The sequence below is a fragment of the Falco rusticolus genome, chromosome 15 (assembly GCF_015220075.1).
Source record: "Falco rusticolus isolate bFalRus1 chromosome 15, bFalRus1.pri, whole genome shotgun sequence".
Classification (NCBI taxonomy): domain Eukaryota; kingdom Metazoa; phylum Chordata; class Aves; order Falconiformes; family Falconidae; genus Falco; species Falco rusticolus.
Window position 1 is genome coordinate 21,766,708 of NC_051201.1, and position 16,513 is coordinate 21,783,220.

The following is a 16,513-nucleotide window of genomic DNA, read 5'->3' on the forward strand; positions in this document are numbered from 1 at the left end:
CACCTGAAACTGTCCCTGCATCACTTTGCTCTTTCAGGCAGTGCCATCTTCTCATCACACAACCAGCCAGCTCAGCATGACGCTCTGTGGGATGGAACATCCCTTTGGATAGTTCGGGTCAGCCGTCCTGGCTGTGTCCCCTCCCAGTTCTTGTGCCACTCCAGCCTTCTTACTGGCAGGGCCCAAGCAACTGAAGAATCCTTGGCTTAGTATAAAAATCACTTAACAACAACTAAAAACATCACTGTGTTATCAATGTTATTCTCAAACCCAAACCACAGCATTGTACCAGCTACTGGGAAGAAAATTAACTGTCCCAGCCGAAACCAGGACATCCGGGCTCAGCCTGTTTCCCAGGGCAGGCTGGGCCAGGGGAGGAGCGGCGGTGGCCTGCCCGCTCCATGTGACACGCATGTACAGGACTCTGGCGCATTTAGGGACACAGTTTGCCTCGCTCGCCCCTTGGCACCACCACGCAGGGACTGTGCCAGGGCTGGAGGCGGTGTGAGTGGCTGGAGGAGTGAAGGACACACGGGGTAACCCTGATCCCATTGGGCTATGGGGGATGGAGGTTTGCAAGCGGGTGCTGTTCCAGCTGTGGGCTTCTGAGCCCACCCCAAGGAGGGGGAAACTGGGGTGGTGGGGGCTGCCTGGCCTGGTACGGGAGCCCTGAGGTCCTCTCCTGGCCACTGTGGAGGGTTTGCTGCGCATTCCTGCTGGGGCAGAGACCGCTCTGCTGGCTGGAGTCACAAGGAGCAAAATCTGGAGAGCCGAGGCTGGGTAACAGCAAGCACCTTTGAGTCTTGTTTCTGCTGTTAAAATCAGTGGCCAGTGCTGAGCTGTAAGCAGTTATCACTCTGCTTCAGAGTGAACAGTACCTCAGAAATACAGGGATGCCTGTGGGTCAGCTTCCCTGGGCCTGACAGGCGGGGAATGAGGTGCGATTTGGGAGACCACTGCTCCATGCCCCGGGTTCCCTAGCTGTGAATCAAAGCTGCAGAGGTGCTGCGCCGGGCAGGATGGAGACTTGTTGCTCGCTGGGCTGGGAACACCTGCAGGGCTGGGGAAGGAGGAATCGGGCCAGGGGGCTCTGGCCAAAGACAGAAGCTGGGGCCAGACATCAAGCAGTGAATCCAGTGCCAGGATTCCAGGGTGTGACCATGGCCGAGATTAGGGGTGATGGGAGAGGTGGGCAGTTACGCAGGGCTGGAGGTAAACGGATCAGGCAGCAATTGGCAGGCTCAGCAAGGGGAGGCTTAGCTCAGCTTGGCACAGATTTGCTACCTCCTTCCCCATATCCTCTGGGATCGGGGTAGAGCTGCAAGTGGAGCATCCTTGGGCATGTCACCCTCAGCCTTTGCATCACCCCACGGGGTTTCAGCAGCCCCATTGCTGATCATCCACGTGTCCCTGCGCCCACCTGCTCCTGGGCTGTGGCAGGCAGACCTTCCCTGCAGCACTGCTGGGCTTGCACCCAGCTGGTGAGTGCCTGGGGTAGCTTTGGTGTCTCCAGGGATTTTGAGGATACTCAAACCTACTGGATGTTTGGGTTTTCTTTACACTATCCTGCACCAAAACTAGGCTGGCTGCTGGAAGCTGAGGCATTCGGGACAGCTGGGTGCCAGTAATCCCATTTACAGGCAGCGCTGGGCTAATCCTTGCAGAGCCCTGAGCGGATTGGGGTGGGTTTGTGGGGGTCAGTGGTGAGCTGCAGTGGCTGGGAGAGCCTGTGCGTGCCAGGGGTGGCTTCCCGGAGAAGTGGTGCTGGATGTACTGGGGTAAGTGGCAGCAGTGGAGGTGGGGGACGCGGCTGGGGTTTCTGCAGGACCACCTCTGAAACAGAGCCGGAGGATGAGCTGCAGCAGGGGTGTGGGTTGATGGTGAGGGAGCAGTGGGTCAGGCCCATGGGGAGCAATGCCACAAGGGCGATGGAGCTGGGTGATGTGGAGGGGCTTGATCTGATGCTGGAGATGAGGGAAAGGCCACAGTGCTCCCTGCTCTGAATGGGGATGGCAGGTCTGCACCTCACTTGTTGCTGTTGGAGGCTAAGGTCTTTCACCCACTGGCACAAGCCCCGCAGAGCTGGCACGAGGGGCAGTGGCACTGGCCGTTGCCTGTGACATGGGGGGATTGCACACAGCTGCCTGCTCTTTGGTGCCATCACAGGCAAACACTGGCTGCTTGTTCCTGTTTCTGCCAGCAACTAGTTTTTTAGGGACCTGCAAATGTTTCTGCCCCTGTCTTGCTCAGGTGCACTGGAGGAGTGGTCCTGGTCCTCCAGTTTCCTTCTCAGACCAAGGACAGGCTTAAGCTCCAGGCTTCTGCAGCTGCCCAAGCTTATGTCAAGAGAGGAGGAGACCTGTTGTGGGGGGCTCGCTCTAGCCCTGGAGGGCTTTCTCTGGGCTCGTTTGGGCGCAGTGATGTATGTCAGCCCCGGGCTTCTCTGGGACCTGCAAAGGTCCTGAAGCACGGGTGGAAATGCCACTGTGCTGCACAGCACTGCCAGGCTTTCCGTGCTGTTCCCAGGGCATGTGCAGCTCCTTAATCCCTTATACCCAGTGGAAGGTTAAAGGCAATTTCCTAACTGGTTTCTGCTCATCAAGCCTCCTGGGAGGTGTTTGATAGCCACCCTGTCCTGCTTTCAGGATGTGGGGTCTCTGGGAGGGCTGAGCCTGCCTGTGGTGCACCAGGGGCTGCGGATGCCACATGGGATGATTCTTTGGTCACATCCAAATCTGGCTCCTGGGCTTGCACAAGGTGGGGGCAAGCAAAGACCTGAGGACACACATCACGCCACCCAGGAACCTCAGCGCATTAAGATTTAAGATGCTAGGCAGCCCCCAAGGAACCATCTCAAGGGATTTGAAGGCATTCTGCATGGAGGGCTGTGCAGAAGAACCCCCAGATGAGCGTTTACATTTAGGAAAAGCAAGTTTAACTGAGCCTGTGAGCTTAAAATTGAGGGCGTAGTTTTCTCATGGTGATGGCGAGGGGTCGGGGTCGAGCCAGGTTTTGTCTGGCTGTGCTGCACTGGCACGTTTCCCAAGCAGGATGTGGAAACTGAAGGATGCCAAGGAGCTTTTGGGCTTCCCTGGGGACAGCGTTAGTGGCTGGTGCACCTGGTATTCTCTGGGGAGTGTTCATCACTGCTGCTGGCCTCTCATCGGCTGGAGACCCCTCCTCTCTACCTGCAGGTGGAGGGATGCTGGGCTGGATCGAACGGGTGGTTCCCCAGCCCCCGGTGCCCCATCTGACAGAGGAGACACCCCCAGCGCCGATGCGGGACCCAGAGCCAGCCAAGGTGAGCAGGGAGCCAGTTCGGGGGGTACCAGGGACCCTGTGAGTGGCACCCAGATGCTCTGCAGCATCCCTGGGAGGAATGGGGCCAGGATGCACCTCTCCTCTGAGCTGCCGGGAGGCAGCAGGAAGGATGGGGAGTCCCTGGGGTTTGCAGCTGCCTTTGAGTGGGTGACACCATCCCCCCTGCCTCATTCTTTGACATCTTCTGCCTTTTACCCTGAAGGCACTGATGGGGAAGGCTGGTGACCCCAGGGATGCCTGTGACCATGCACACACTGAGGGTAAGCCCCCGCCGTGAGGAAATACACTGGTTTGGGCAGTAGCTGTTACTTTACCAGCTGGTCCCCCCCCATCCAGCACACCCGGGCTTGCAGAGTGGTGATGGGAGCTTTCTTTTTATTTTCCTGCTGCCACTGAAGAAGTGGAAAAGAAGGTGGGATTTACAGTCGCTGAGGACTCAGCCTCTGTGTTTGAGAGGTATTGCTCTTGCACCTTCCAGCATGCAGCGTGGTTTGCTTGGGATTTTGCTTTCAGTTGGGGACTGGATGCCTGGGACAGGGGGTCCCAGCCTGACTCACCCCCTTCCCTGGCAGTGTGGGGAGCAGTGTGTTGTCCTGGCTCTCCCAGGGGCTAGAGAAGGTGATTCCCCAGCCGGTCCCAACCCCAGGGACACTGCAGGATCTTGGGAAGAGCTTTGAGACAAGCATTGATATTCCTGATCAGGTAAGTGACAGATCCAGGCAACTATCTGGCATATTTGAGGTTCTAGCTTTTATTACCTTTTCTTCTTCTTTTTTTTTTTATTTTTTTTCCTTCCTATCACACTCCTCATCCTAACTGGGAGCACTTAAACCTGCCCTGCATGGGCTTCTGCCTTCATCCATCCCTGGGGAAAGGGCAGGTTTCCCTCCCCACATGGTAGGATAAGCCCCCCTTCAGTTGCTGGGTAGGCGATGGTCTCTTTGGCTTTTCAGACGGAGGTCCAGATCCTCAGGGACGAGGAAGAGGATGCTTTGGGTAAGGAGAGCTGGGAGCGCGCAGCTTGCAGCATCCCAGGGGCCTTTCTGGGACTCCCACATCTCACCTCCCCAGCTGGTGATGCTGGCACTGTTGTCCCCTTGAGCTGCCTGGTGGGGGGACCAGGAGCTCCCAGCAGTGGCTCTCCCCCATGCCCATGGCACTGCTCTCCTTGCAGAGATAACCCCCTTAGATCCAGAGGAGGACAATCTGGACGGCTATGACTCTGAAGATGGCACAGATCCCAGCAAGGAAGAGCGGTGGGTTCCCAGGGAGGCTGGTAGGGGGGTGCAGGCGATCAGAAGGGGTGCAGGACAAGCTCCCCAACCATGGCGTGCTCTCCCACAGGGCGGGAGCACGGGTGCTCAACTGGCTGGTGCAGGGCTTCGAGAGGGTGGTGCCACAGCCAAGGATGCTGAAAAAGTTGGAGGTGAGCACCGCCTGGCTGGGGGAGGACAGGGGGGTACTGGGCAGAGGTGACAGCTGAGTGGGCTCCCTGTCTTGGGACCCTGGGTGGGACCCTGGATGGGACCCTGGGATGAAAATCCCAGGGGAATTCAGCAGAGCAAAAGAGAGACCTTGTGCCGTGCCGGTGCTCCCCAGCCTGGCTGCACACAGCGAGGACCCTCCATTTGGGGCTCACTGGTGCTGACAACGCCGGAGTCTGTTTAATGGCCCTTGTCAAGGAAATGGGGCCAAAACCACAGCAGAGGGTGTGTAGGGTTCTGTGCGTGGGTCCCCTTGAGGTGGGGGATGTGCCCACCCAGGGTGGCACGGGGCTGCAGACAGTGCTTTGCCACATCCCTCTGTCCCTCTGCAGGCAGAGCCAAAGGAGCAGAAATGCAATGCCACAGCAGGTGAGCGACCCCCTTCCCTGGGTGGCCCTTTCGGAGGAGACACTCTGCCTTTGAGCACCCAGGTGCAGGCTGGCACCAGCGTGGGGACTGCCCTCCCAAGGGGTGCTGGCTGTGCTGAGGGGGTGGGCCTGCCGGGTCCCAGCATCACAGTGCTGCCCCTGCACCACAGCTGTCCCCAGACCACCTGTGTCCTCATCCCAGGCTGGGTCCACAGGGTAGGGGCTGCCAGGGAGGTCCCCTAAGCCTGTCCCCCTGTGGGAGGTGACCCTTCTTTGCTTGCTCCCCTTCCCCAACAATTTATAAGATGACTGCTGTGTTGCCAATCCCCCTTCTCATTCCGAATATACCTGAGCAGGCACAAAAGGGACTAAAACCCAGGAAAAGTCAGAAAGCAACGCTTCAGCCGCCCAGAGCACCGCAGCAGCAGTGGAGCCAGCAGTGGCCAAGGGGCAGCCACAGCCGGTGACCACTGTCAGCCCTTGGTCCCTGGCTGAGGACGGCAGCAGGTAACCACAGTGGCAACTTCTGCATGGGTACTGTGGCCAGAGGGACGGCTACTGTGGGAGCAAAGGCTCTGGCAGCCAGGTCTAACAGTGGTTTCTGGTCACCAGGATGTTTGCCTGGTTGCTCCAAGGGATGGAGAAGGTGATGCCACAGCCAGTGACCAGGGAGAAGCAGGGTGAACAGGTATGCTGTCTGCTGGATAGGCAAAGGACATGTGAACACCATGTCCCTGGTGGGGAGGGCATTCGCTGCCATGCAGGTGCCACCACGTACCAGTGCCAGGACCTGCTGTGGTTTGGGCTGTCACTCATCTCCTTCAAAAAAACAAATCCGCACGGCCTGCTTAGCTGGTGAAACCCAGGATTTGGCTTCTAAGTAGCAAGACCCCCACAGAATGTGCTTTCTTTACTATTTCCTTGCCTTTTTGTGCAGCACTGGGTGATGTGCAGGCCCTGGCACCTCACCCAGGTACAGTCCAGCTCTGGGGAGAAGCAGCAGTTGTACATACTGTCCTCTCCTTCCCTTGCACACAGGCAAGTTCACTGATGTGCTCTTGCCCTTTAACATCGTGTGTGAGGATGCTTGTGCCCACGACCAAGCCATCCAACATGACCCAAGAAATCACATCGGGTATTCAGGGCACAAGTGCTGCATTTATTGAATTTACTGCATTTAGGGTAAAAATTTAGGGTTACTGAAAATGGGCAATATCTCACGTTTTCCCTTTTCCTCCTGGCAGCTAGTGGCCGCAGCAAACTCAAGTGCCGTGGAAGAAAGTAAGTGGTTGCTCTATCTCACTGTGCTGGTTAGCTTGCTGAGGTCAGAAAATTTATTGGGAAGAGGGGCTGCTGGCAGCTCCTTCCTACCCCCGATCTGCCCTGGGTGCCATCTCAGGAGCCCCTGAAATCCCCCAGGGAGGCCATGACAGGCTGCTGCTGCTTGAGACGTGGGAGCAGACCCGGAGTTGTGGCGTGGGCTTGGTAAAACCCAGGCTGTGCAGGTCTCCAAGTACAGCAGCCCACATCCTCGGGTCCCAGCTGTTAGTGCTGATGACAAGGTCTGTCCTCAAGCTGTGCCAGAAGATGTTTGCCAGGCCGGTGGGATTTGATAAAAGAATTACAGTGGGATTTGATAAAAGAATTACAAGGGAATTCAAACCTGCCGCCTTCATCACCCCCTTTGGCATGTTTGCTGCTGAGCCCGTGTGAGACATCTAGGGAGATACTTTGGGAAAACAAAATCATGGGGTTAGATGTGTTAGGCGTGAGCCTGCATGGTTGTAGGAAACCATTGTGGGGTTCACACTACTGCTTGCCTGCCTCTGAAGGGCAACAAGTGGCAGCTCCGCAGGCAGACAGGTTTGGCTCCCTGCACCAGCCACACAGCAGGATGGCAGCAGGGACCTGCCTCGGCATGCAGAGGCTGTGCATTGCCCCAGGGGCATGCGCGAGGTTGCTCCCACCAAGACAGCAGCCGCTTGGTGGGATCTTGGAGTGTGAAACCCTGCAGGAAGGCATTTCTCCACGTGGTTGTACGAACCGGAGACCCGAGTGCTACTGTGGAGCTTGGAAAGAGGCAAAGTCAGTGGGAAGCTGCTGCATGTGCAGGGCAGTCGCACCCTTTGTGTGCAGCTGCTTGCATTACAGCTTGCTTTGGTGCCTTGAGGCGTCTCAAAGTCACTTAATCTGCCCAAGGAAGGGAGCAATTGGGTTGAGATCTGCCCCAGCATCAAACTGCCAGCAACGCTCATTAATGTTTTCCTTCTCCTTTTGTTTCAGGGGGCAAAGGGGCTTAGCACCTCTGAAACAAATGGAAAACGAAGACCATGGTGAGCCAGCCCTTCCCTCAACCAAACAAGACCAGCCTGAGGAGAAAGCGCAGCTGGGGAGGAAAAGCAAAGGGGAATCTGCAAATGGTTTCTAGCTCCTTCCCACCCAAGGGTGGCAGGGACCTGAGACTGGCGCAGGGATGCTGGCTGCGTGTCCCTGGTCCCAGGGCTGTCCCGTCCCAGCTCCCTCTTGGCTCCAGGAACCAGAGCTATTGGTTTTGCAGGGTGATGTCTATAAGACAGGCTACAATTTATAGGAGGGTAGAAAAGTATCACTCAGGACACCTTGAAGGCAGAAAGCCTTGTGCTGCAGCCTCCTAGCACTCCTGGCCCTCTCAATGCCCCTGCCCCCAACATCCAAACATTCACCACTGAGATCTCCAGCTGAAGCCCACAGGCTTCTTTTAGTAGACTTCTGCCTCCAAGGTGTAACATTATAAAGTTCTAAGCTCTTGTCAGCTGCTCATTTCTTTTCTTCCATTAACTGTTTTCTCTCAGCAAGTGGAAAGGACTCCAGTTTGCAGCAACAAATGCAGGCGGGTGAGATTAATCTTTAAGTGAATAAGTAGGAGTTAATGGTTAAAAGCCTTTGCCCGGGCTCTCCTTATAGAATAACTTACCCCGGGCTCTCCTTACCCACAACTGCAGCTGCTCCCTCCCAAAGCTCACGGCTGCTTGGGTGCAGCACTAACTGTGGTGGCAGGAGTGTCCTGGCAGGGAAGGGATCCCAGGGGTTGTCTCGAGCCCGGAGTTGTGCAGGCAGGCTTAGCCAGCGCAGGCACACCGGGCTGCGTGGGGTGAGACCCCCTGTGCAGAACCCATCACAGTATGGGTTGGGTTGGGAGGGACTTCTGAAGATGATCCAGTCCAACCCTCCAGCCATGGGCAGGGACACCTGCCACTAGATCAGGTTGCTCAAAGTCCCATCCAACCTGACCTGCAGCACTTCCAAAGATGGGGCAGCCACAGCTTCTCTGGGCAACCAGTGTCTCACCACTCTTATCATAAAACATTTCTTCCTTATGTCCAATCTAAATCTACTGTCTTTTGGTTTAAAACCATTGCTCCTTGTCCTGGTAAAAAGTCTTTCTCCATGTTTTGTATAAGCCCCCTTGATATACTGAAAGGCCATGTTAAGGTGTCCCACCATCTCGTTGCATCTCTTCAGGACAATCTAGGCAGCTGTAACAATGGGTCATGAACCGAGCAACCAACATGAGATCCAGCCCCTGTGTTTATAACAAACCCTGCTAGTACCAGGCTACAGTTTTAGTATTTGCCCCATTTTCATATAATGTATCCCAGAGCTGTGGTGCATTTTAAAAGCCGTCCTGCCGATTGCTGTCCAGCATTTTAATTAATGGAGAGCGAGAGGGAAAGGGCTAAAGGCAATGTGGCACTGTGGGGTGGGTAAATACAGTACAGAGCTGGCTGTGGGTGGGTTTCCTGCCTTCTGTAGTCGAATTTGCATGTTTCCTATTAGCTTCGCTGTGGACATGTAAGTTTTGTTGTCAGGCAAACCTCAAAATAAACTGCTTGTACAGTATGCAGATGTGCTTCCTTCTCCTGTTTCTCCGATGTGTGCCTGACTTGGTAGGATGGGTACCCCTGGGACATGGGGAGGGCTTGTCGTGGGTCAGTCCTGTGCTCTTTGCTTTGCAGCTGGTCTTACAGTCTCCCCAGTAACCTGATCTGGGTTTTCCCCCAGTGATGCTGGGAAGTGGCAGGGCATGCAGGATTCGTCCTACACTATGCCTGGAGGACTGTTTGGAGAGGATGTGGCATGGTGCTCAGGGTGTTGCAATGTGGGCTCTGGGCTGAGTCTTGCTCTGCAAAAACCAGGGCCCTCGGGCTGTGCTAGCACGGTGTTTGACCTGGGGTTGGCAAGGGGAAAGGCTTTGGGCTCTTCCCACAGCTGCTTCTGTTTACAAGGAGAGCCAAAATGTGGCCTGGAGATGGGCCAGGTTGTCTTCTGATGGAGCTTGCTACGTGTGTAGGGAAGCCAACAGGCATCTATATGCAAAGGGTTACAGTTTTCATAGGGTTTTGGCTGCGTTTGGCACAAAATGGTGAATTTTCTTCTTCCTTCTGGCAAAAGGGCCCAAGGCATCTGTCTGGCACAGCTTGGGGGGACCAGGGCTGCACAGGTCTGTGCAGGCTGAGAGGTTCTTCACTTTTTGCATATGGCAGCACCTCTCCATTAAGTAGCTAAAACGTGGGATCTGCCCTGGCTCTGCCCCCAGCCCCTTGAAAATGTGTTGCTCCCACTTCTTCACCTCCCTTTCCTCGTTCCTGTTACAGTTCATATTGTCCCTGGCAAACCTGAGGAGACCAACCTTGTCTTGGAAGAGATCAACAATGACTGGATTAATGAAACCATGTGCGAGGTGATGACCTGGTGTCACAAGGCTGAGCTGGTGGCAGATGCTCATCCCCTTCCCCCCATACAGGAGGAAGCTCAAGAAGAAGAAAACAGGTAGGAGAAGGGAGATGCTGTTGATGGGCAACCCCATGTGCTCTCTGGCCACTGGCATAGTGGCCATGGGAGGGCACAAGCACATCCCTCCTTTAAAGAGCTGGCAGTGGAGCTGGCAGCAGGTAGCTGAGGTGCCTGTTTCCAAAGAGGGGAGCACCAGAAGGACCCAAAAGGTGTTTGAGCAAACGGCCTTTCCTTCCGGTCTTGAGATTTTGGGTTGGAGCAGGCAGTGGCAGAGCCATGAATGCAATGCTTTGCGTTGCCCTGCAGAGGACAGCTGAAGGATGCTCTGCTTTAGGCTTCCTGTAAGTAGATTTTGGCACTAAGGAAGAGGGACCTCATTCCTATCAACTGCACATCGCACTGTCATGATATTTGGAAATGGTAGCCTTCTCTATATAATTCATCCTACTTCTTCTAAAAGAACCCCCTGCTGAGGTCCTCCCGAGGGCTGGGCGATGCGTTCAGAGCTGGCAGCAGGCTGCGTTTCAGCAGGAGTTGAGAGATGTCCATGCAGACTGCCAAAGGGTTTGGGAGCCCCCCAAGATGCTCCCTGAGCCCCGCATACATGCAGGGGAGGGTGAGCACAGCGCTCCTCAGCTCCAGTGTCGGGGATGCTCAGCTGCACTAAGCACAAGCCATGCCCAGAGCTATGTTTCCTCAGCAGAGCTCTCTTCTGCTCAGACAGAAAATACTGGACATGTTATAAAAATATTTTTCAGATTTTTTCCCCTTGGTATATGAGCCTGGGATGCTGTGGGCAGCAAGTGCATCCTGTGCTGGAGAGTGAATTTCATTAGCAGGGAAGTTTTGGTCAAAATCAGCAACAAGTGACCGCTAAGCACAGCCTCTCCCTGTGCCACAAGGGGAATCTGAAGGCTCAAGGACTCTGGTTTTGTGTTCCCAAACCTTTTTCCTATTCTTCCTGCCACCTGTTTGGGGCTGCTGACACTCATGGGCTGTGAAACAGCATATGCCCAGTGTGCCCTAGTGCGTCTACCCCGGCAAGATCTTGGCTGGAGGATGTGGGGAGAGCACCGCCAGCCAAAGGGGCTGCGGAGACCGGCAGTGCTCCTCTTGTGAGGTTCGAACATACCTTGTAGAATTCACCTAACGAATTTCTTCTCCCCAGGCTGTGGTTGTGCTCCCTGAGCACTGCCAAAGAGGAAGAGGAAAAGGAGGAGGAGGTAGAGGAAGAGGAGGAGAAGAAGAAGGAGGAGGAGGTAGAGGAAGAGGAGGAGAAGAAGAAGGAGGAGGAGGTAGAGGAAGAGGAGGAGAAGAAGAAGGAGGAGGAGGTAGAGGAAGAGGAGGAGAAGAAGAAGGAGGAGGAGGTAGAGGAAGAGGAGGAGAAGAAGAAGGAGGAGGAGGTAGAGGAAGAGGAGGAGAAGAAGGAGGAGGAGGAGGTAGAGGAAGAGGAGGAGAAGAAGAAGGAGGAGGAGGAGGAGGAGGAGGAGAAGAAGGAGGAGGAGAAAGTGGAGGAAAGTGCAGGGTGAGTGGCTCCCGTTGCCTTTATGGCTTTGTTGGCAACAAGCATGGATGCAGCTGCTGTTTCAGCTGATTCACAAGCTGGAGAGGCTGAAGCATCCCTGGAGCAGCCAGCTGCCCTCGGCGGAGCGGCGCTGCCCAGCCAGGCGGGTGGCTGCGCGGCAGATGCTTTCGGGAGGGATGCGCTCCGGAGGACAGACGCGTTTGGGAGGGATGTGTTCGGGAGGACAGATGATGCCTTCAGGAGGGATGCTTTTGCAGGCTGGCTCGCCCCAGGGCGCGCTGCTGACGCGGCACCTGGTGACAGGCGAGTGTCTCCTGGTGACACAGGCTCCATCTCCATCGTAGCCGTGCTACGGGCCCCTGTCCACCCCCTCCCACAGGGTCCGGCGGCTCGGCCGAGCAGGAGCCCTGCCTTCTGCCTTCATCAGGAGCTGGTCCACGTTATTTAAAACCATATCCATTAATTCAAGGCAGTTGGGAGTATTATGAGTATTACAGAGCTGAATTTAAATACAGGATTATGTGCTGTACCTGCAAATGCTACTTAATACAAGTAGGTACAATTTTACATTTCTTCCAGTTGTAGAAAATACCTGAGTTCTTGTCAGCTGTTGTAGGTGGAGACTTTGATCTAGATAGTATTTAGAAAAATCTTTCTGCTTAGTTTAGTGGTTTGCTCTGATTTCACGCAAGATAAAACATTTAGGGATTTACTACCTTGTGCTATGTTATTCTCTGTTAAATTCTCTGAAGTAGCTAGATTTTCAGGGAGAAGCTGAAAACGTGTGATTATTCAGTGTTAAACCCATACATTTTTATTTCCTCTAAATCTGTTCCTGGAGCTCCACTATGGAAACTTGAGTTTCGGTTGTTGGGTCAGATGCTGCTCCATCCTTCCATGTGTTTGTCTGTTTATGGGAAAAGAGAGAAAGAGAGACACCGACAGGTTTTCTAGATTGGGATAAAAAGACTTGCAATTGCGTTTGAAGGAAGCCTAATTTAAAAAACCAGGGGGTGGTGGGATGAAGGGTGATTATTAAAAATAATTTTTAAAATACCTTGGAAAATGGCAGTTTTTCAAGACATGGAGATAAAAGAGAAAAGGCAGTCCCTGCTGGTTACATACTTTTTCTGATTTAGGATGTGCCAAGGATGCAGAAAGATGTTTTTTTCAATTTTCATGCATTTAGCTGTGTTAAATCTTTTTTCATTATCCCCAATCCCTGCTTTGGACTTCATGCCAGGAAAGAGCAAATCAGGAGATAAGTACACAGAACAAGATGATGAGGCTTGCTTTTTTTCAGTTATAAAGTTATATTAAATGAATAAAATGGATCTTGTGAGCCCACTTTGTCAGAATTGCGGGGCTGAGGTCTGTGCTTGCTGCAGAAAGAAACTGAGGATTATGTGTGCCGGTGCTGTCTTGCACAGGCAAATTCAGAATTTGGATGGTGCTTGCAGGGCAGCCCTGCCTGGAAATTAGGCTCTTGGCTTTTTATTTGGCATGTGACATATTTTAATTATACGAGAAATCATTATGCACAGCAGAAGAAACATACTGCCTGTACATTTCTGCATAAGCAATTTTTGCTTATGTATATGTAGCACCCTGCATTATTTATGCACCTCTCACCTGGGCTCCCACAGTGTATTTTTTCCAAGGCCCTTCTAACATAAGGAACAATTTTTTTCTTTTTTTTTTTTTTTTTTTTGTACCACTATTGTATGAAACTAAGGTTTCTGTGGTGACGTTTGCCTGCAAATGAGGCATGCAGTGCAGCTGGAGGAGCAGTGCTCCCTGAAACTGGGAGGCTGTGTATTGGCCCCATTGACGTGATGCCCCCCATCCACAGCGTGCCTCACCTCAGAAAGGGCAAAAGCGAGCGCGGGTGCTTGTCTGTGCTTGATCTCTACCCCAGACCCCTGCTCTGGTCGCTTTGTCTCACTGCTGATGAGGGTGTGGATGATGTCTGCTTGGCGGAGGAGGCCCTCAGGTTTGAGCAGCTGGAAGAAGCTAAGATAAGTGATCTTGGAGGTGCTTTTGTACAGGTACGGCTTCACTGTGTGCTTGGGCTCAGGTCTGCAATGAGCTCTTGTTGGCCAGCACGTGCCCGGGGCTCAGAGCTTGCCCAGGGGGATGCAGCGCCCTGGGGAGGAGCAGGGACCGGGATGAGAACTGGAAATGTTTCCCACCAAGATGTCCCCACCTCTGAACCTGAGGCAGCAGCAGCAGCTGTGTGCCAAGGGAGGGATGCTTCCACCCTAAAACGTTGGCACTGATCAACAAGCTGAGAGGCTGGCAGCGGCGGGGGGCGGAGGGGGTACAGGGCACCCAACCAAGCTGCAAAGTCTGCTCTTTCACTGGTGGAGCAGGTCTTTTTCTGCTTAAAATGGCTTTTTTCATTTTGAAGGTGGAAGAGGAGAGAGCTGAAGCTGCTGAAACTGATGCTGAAGGTATAATATATAGCAGTGTAATGTCAAATTAGGATGAAAAGCAGGCAAGGCAATGCCCAGCGAAGAGAAACTGCAACTTCTCCCTTCCCGTGGGCAGCTGGGTTTCCTGCAGCGTGGGCAGCTGGGGCTTTTCGCTGCTTAAGCATCCCACGGACACAGCTCCCTAACAATATTGTCATCAGTTGGAGCCGGCTCTGAAACGCTGATGCTCACGCAGCACTTAGTCTTGATTAGGCAACCTCTGAAGTGAAGAGTTTCTCCTTCAACTGAAGAATATAGGGGGGATAAAAAAGGATTTTCTCTACCACTTTGCTCAGTTTTGGAAATAACCAGTGGTGTAAAGTGCATTGCAATGTAACCTTTTAGGAGGTTATGGGCTGGTAATGAAAATTAGGTGGTGAGCTCCCATTGCAGCCTGAGTGAGCAAAGGCAGGTCCTGGCATAACTCCACTGACATTGGGGAAGTTGCACAAGGGATGGCTTGACCTGAGCCCTGGTACAGGCTGGAGATTTCTCTGCTTGTACAGCCCTTGTAGAGCACCCCGGTCTTGCCGCAGTGCTAGAAAAGCATGTGGTAGGATGCTCACTGCCACTATCCTGTGCTACCAACACCCGTGAGCAGCAGGCAGCAACAAAAACCGCAGCAGCCATGCATTTCTCTGCCCTGACATAACTGTCCTGTCTCACACCACTCTGTTTTGTTTCAGCTTCAGATGCCTTGACTTTGCTTGAAGCACCTAGGCGCCTAGCAGCATGTCCAAGCGTGCCCGAGATGTTGAGCTAGATCAGCTGGTGCATGACGAGCCACTCACTGGCGGGGATGCCTCCCTTCCTGGCCATGGCATGCTAGAGCAGCTCCCCAATGTCCCCAGCTACCGAGCCACTGCTGACTCCCTCATCCCCATCCTTGTCGCCAGCAAGCCAAAGGCTGGAGTTGTCAACCCCAGTTTTTGCAATGAGGAGCAATCCCCGCTAGGTATTAGAGATGTTGGCTTTGACAATGGGCTTGCGTAGCTTGAGTGGGGCAAGGGGTGATTCCTGGAGTAGTTGCTTTCAGGGTGGGGAAATAAATAAATAAAAGCACCTTTGTGTTGCAGCATAGAGGCTGGGGAAGAAAATTGATGTTTTTTTCTGCTTCCACCTCATCACTACATGCCTTTCTAGCTAACCCCTAGAAAGCATTTGTAAATATCCGTAAATGGTATGCTATATGTTGGCCAGAAACTCCCCCGGAGGACCTGCAGGCTGAACATCTGCTGCACGTGCAGTTTTCTCCTTAGTATTCATGCAACCCACTCATGCTAAGAGCACTGTAAGATGAAGGTTTGCTCTTCACAGTTTTCTGCCTTTTAACCCAGAAGTAGTACAAATTATCTTTCTGTAGCTTTGCTTTGCTTTGTTTTCAACCGGCACACCAAATTCTGCTGCTTTTCCTTACGCACAACAGGATTTTAACTTTGCAACCCAAACAGGCCTTTTCTCGGGGATTTGTTGGAGCCACATGCTGATCCACAGGTCCCACGTTAGCGTGGGACAGGAGGGGGTACCTGGGGTCTTTCAGATGTGTGAACCTCCTCCCCCTTAGAAGAAATCCTGCAGGAACGCATTGCCTTTTGTTATATAGCTAAGAAAAGAGATGACGCTTCATAGGCCGGCTGGCTGTAGGGTCTAGACAAGATATCCCTTGGGCAATTGGCATCTCTCTTCACCTACTACAAACATCCAGTGCTCCTGCTTCTCACCTTGCTTGTGGCAGGAAGCAGTTATTACCTCTGCAAAAGAGAGAGGCTGTAAGGGCTTATTTAAATTGTGCCTTGTTCTGCATGAAAAGCAAATGCTAATGTAATTTGGAGCTTGCACGTTCCCTAAGTTAATGTTGAGAAAACCCAGGAGACTTTCTAAACCCTTGGAGGCAGGTTTGCTGCTGGAAATCCTGGGTTCCTGCCTAACACCTGCAGCTGGTAATCCTTGTCTCCATCATTTTCTGAACCGTGGGACCCCAACATTTGCACAGAGTAGCTCCAGTCCCTGCAAACTGGGAGAATAGAAAGGAAGCGGGTGGCAGTTCTTAGAGTGTTAAAAACTGGGCAAAAAAAGAGAAAGAAATGCTCCAAACCATTAGGAGAAAGGAGTTCCAGGCGAGAAGTGAATGGAGGGAGAAGGAGAGTTCTTCCAGCATGCTGCAGCGCTTGGGGGTGGCTCCGCGGGTGCGATGGGACCTGGGGACTCACCCTGGCTGCAGGCAGACCCCTGCGCCTCTCTCACCTCCACCTGTTGTCCTTCCCCACGGGCCAGGTAATTACCCCACCGTGGACATCAAGGATGCGGACAGTGGAGGCCATGCTGTGGAGAGTGACGGTACCCACTTACTGGTGCCCAGCGCTGGGGCTCCCAATACACTGTTGGTGCCCAGCACAGTGCCAGCATCCCCCAGGTATGGCTCTGCCCAGGCATGGTCCCTGGCTCCTGGGGGTCTCACCACCCCTCCACCCCCACCAGTGCTGGTGCAGGAAAATTTATACAACCATATGGAGCAACCTGTTTCTGGCAGGTTTGGGCAGTGAGCAGGGGTGATGTGCGTGCGGTGGG

The 16,513-nt window shown here is 53.5% G+C and overlaps 1 protein-coding gene across 2 annotated transcripts in view; it reads left to right on the forward strand.

The window, feature by feature from the left end:
* The first annotated feature begins 1,316 nt into the window (after positions 1–1,316).
* The window catches only part of CNGB1 (cyclic nucleotide gated channel subunit beta 1), a 28,485-nt gene continuing 13,288 nt past the window's right edge, over positions 1,317–16,513 (forward strand). The window contains exons 1-16 of one of the 2 annotated variants that reach the window (XM_037408791.1): positions 1,317–1,481; positions 3,195–3,301; positions 3,524–3,581; positions 3,723–3,777; positions 3,894–4,023; positions 4,275–4,317; positions 4,496–4,577; positions 4,666–4,747; positions 5,138–5,174; positions 5,530–5,680; positions 5,786–5,861; positions 6,418–6,454; positions 9,808–9,982; positions 13,390–13,519; positions 13,882–13,924; positions 16,220–16,358. In XM_037408791.1, the coding sequence (XP_037264688.1) occupies positions 3,203–3,301; positions 3,524–3,581; positions 3,723–3,777; positions 3,894–4,023; positions 4,275–4,317; positions 4,496–4,577; positions 4,666–4,747; positions 5,138–5,174; positions 5,530–5,680; positions 5,786–5,861; positions 6,418–6,454; positions 9,808–9,982; positions 13,390–13,519; positions 13,882–13,924; positions 16,220–16,358 (1,337 nt within the window). In that variant the 5' untranslated portion in view covers positions 1,317–1,481; positions 3,195–3,202. Of the gene's footprint in view, positions 1,482–1,649; positions 1,779–3,194; positions 3,302–3,523; positions 3,582–3,722; positions 3,778–3,893; positions 4,024–4,274; positions 4,318–4,495; positions 4,578–4,665; positions 4,748–5,137; positions 5,175–5,529; positions 5,681–5,785; positions 5,862–6,417; positions 6,455–9,807; positions 9,983–13,389; positions 13,520–13,881; positions 13,925–16,219; positions 16,359–16,513 lie in introns of those variants that run through there. The other variant, XM_037408790.1, reaches the window with a different exon arrangement.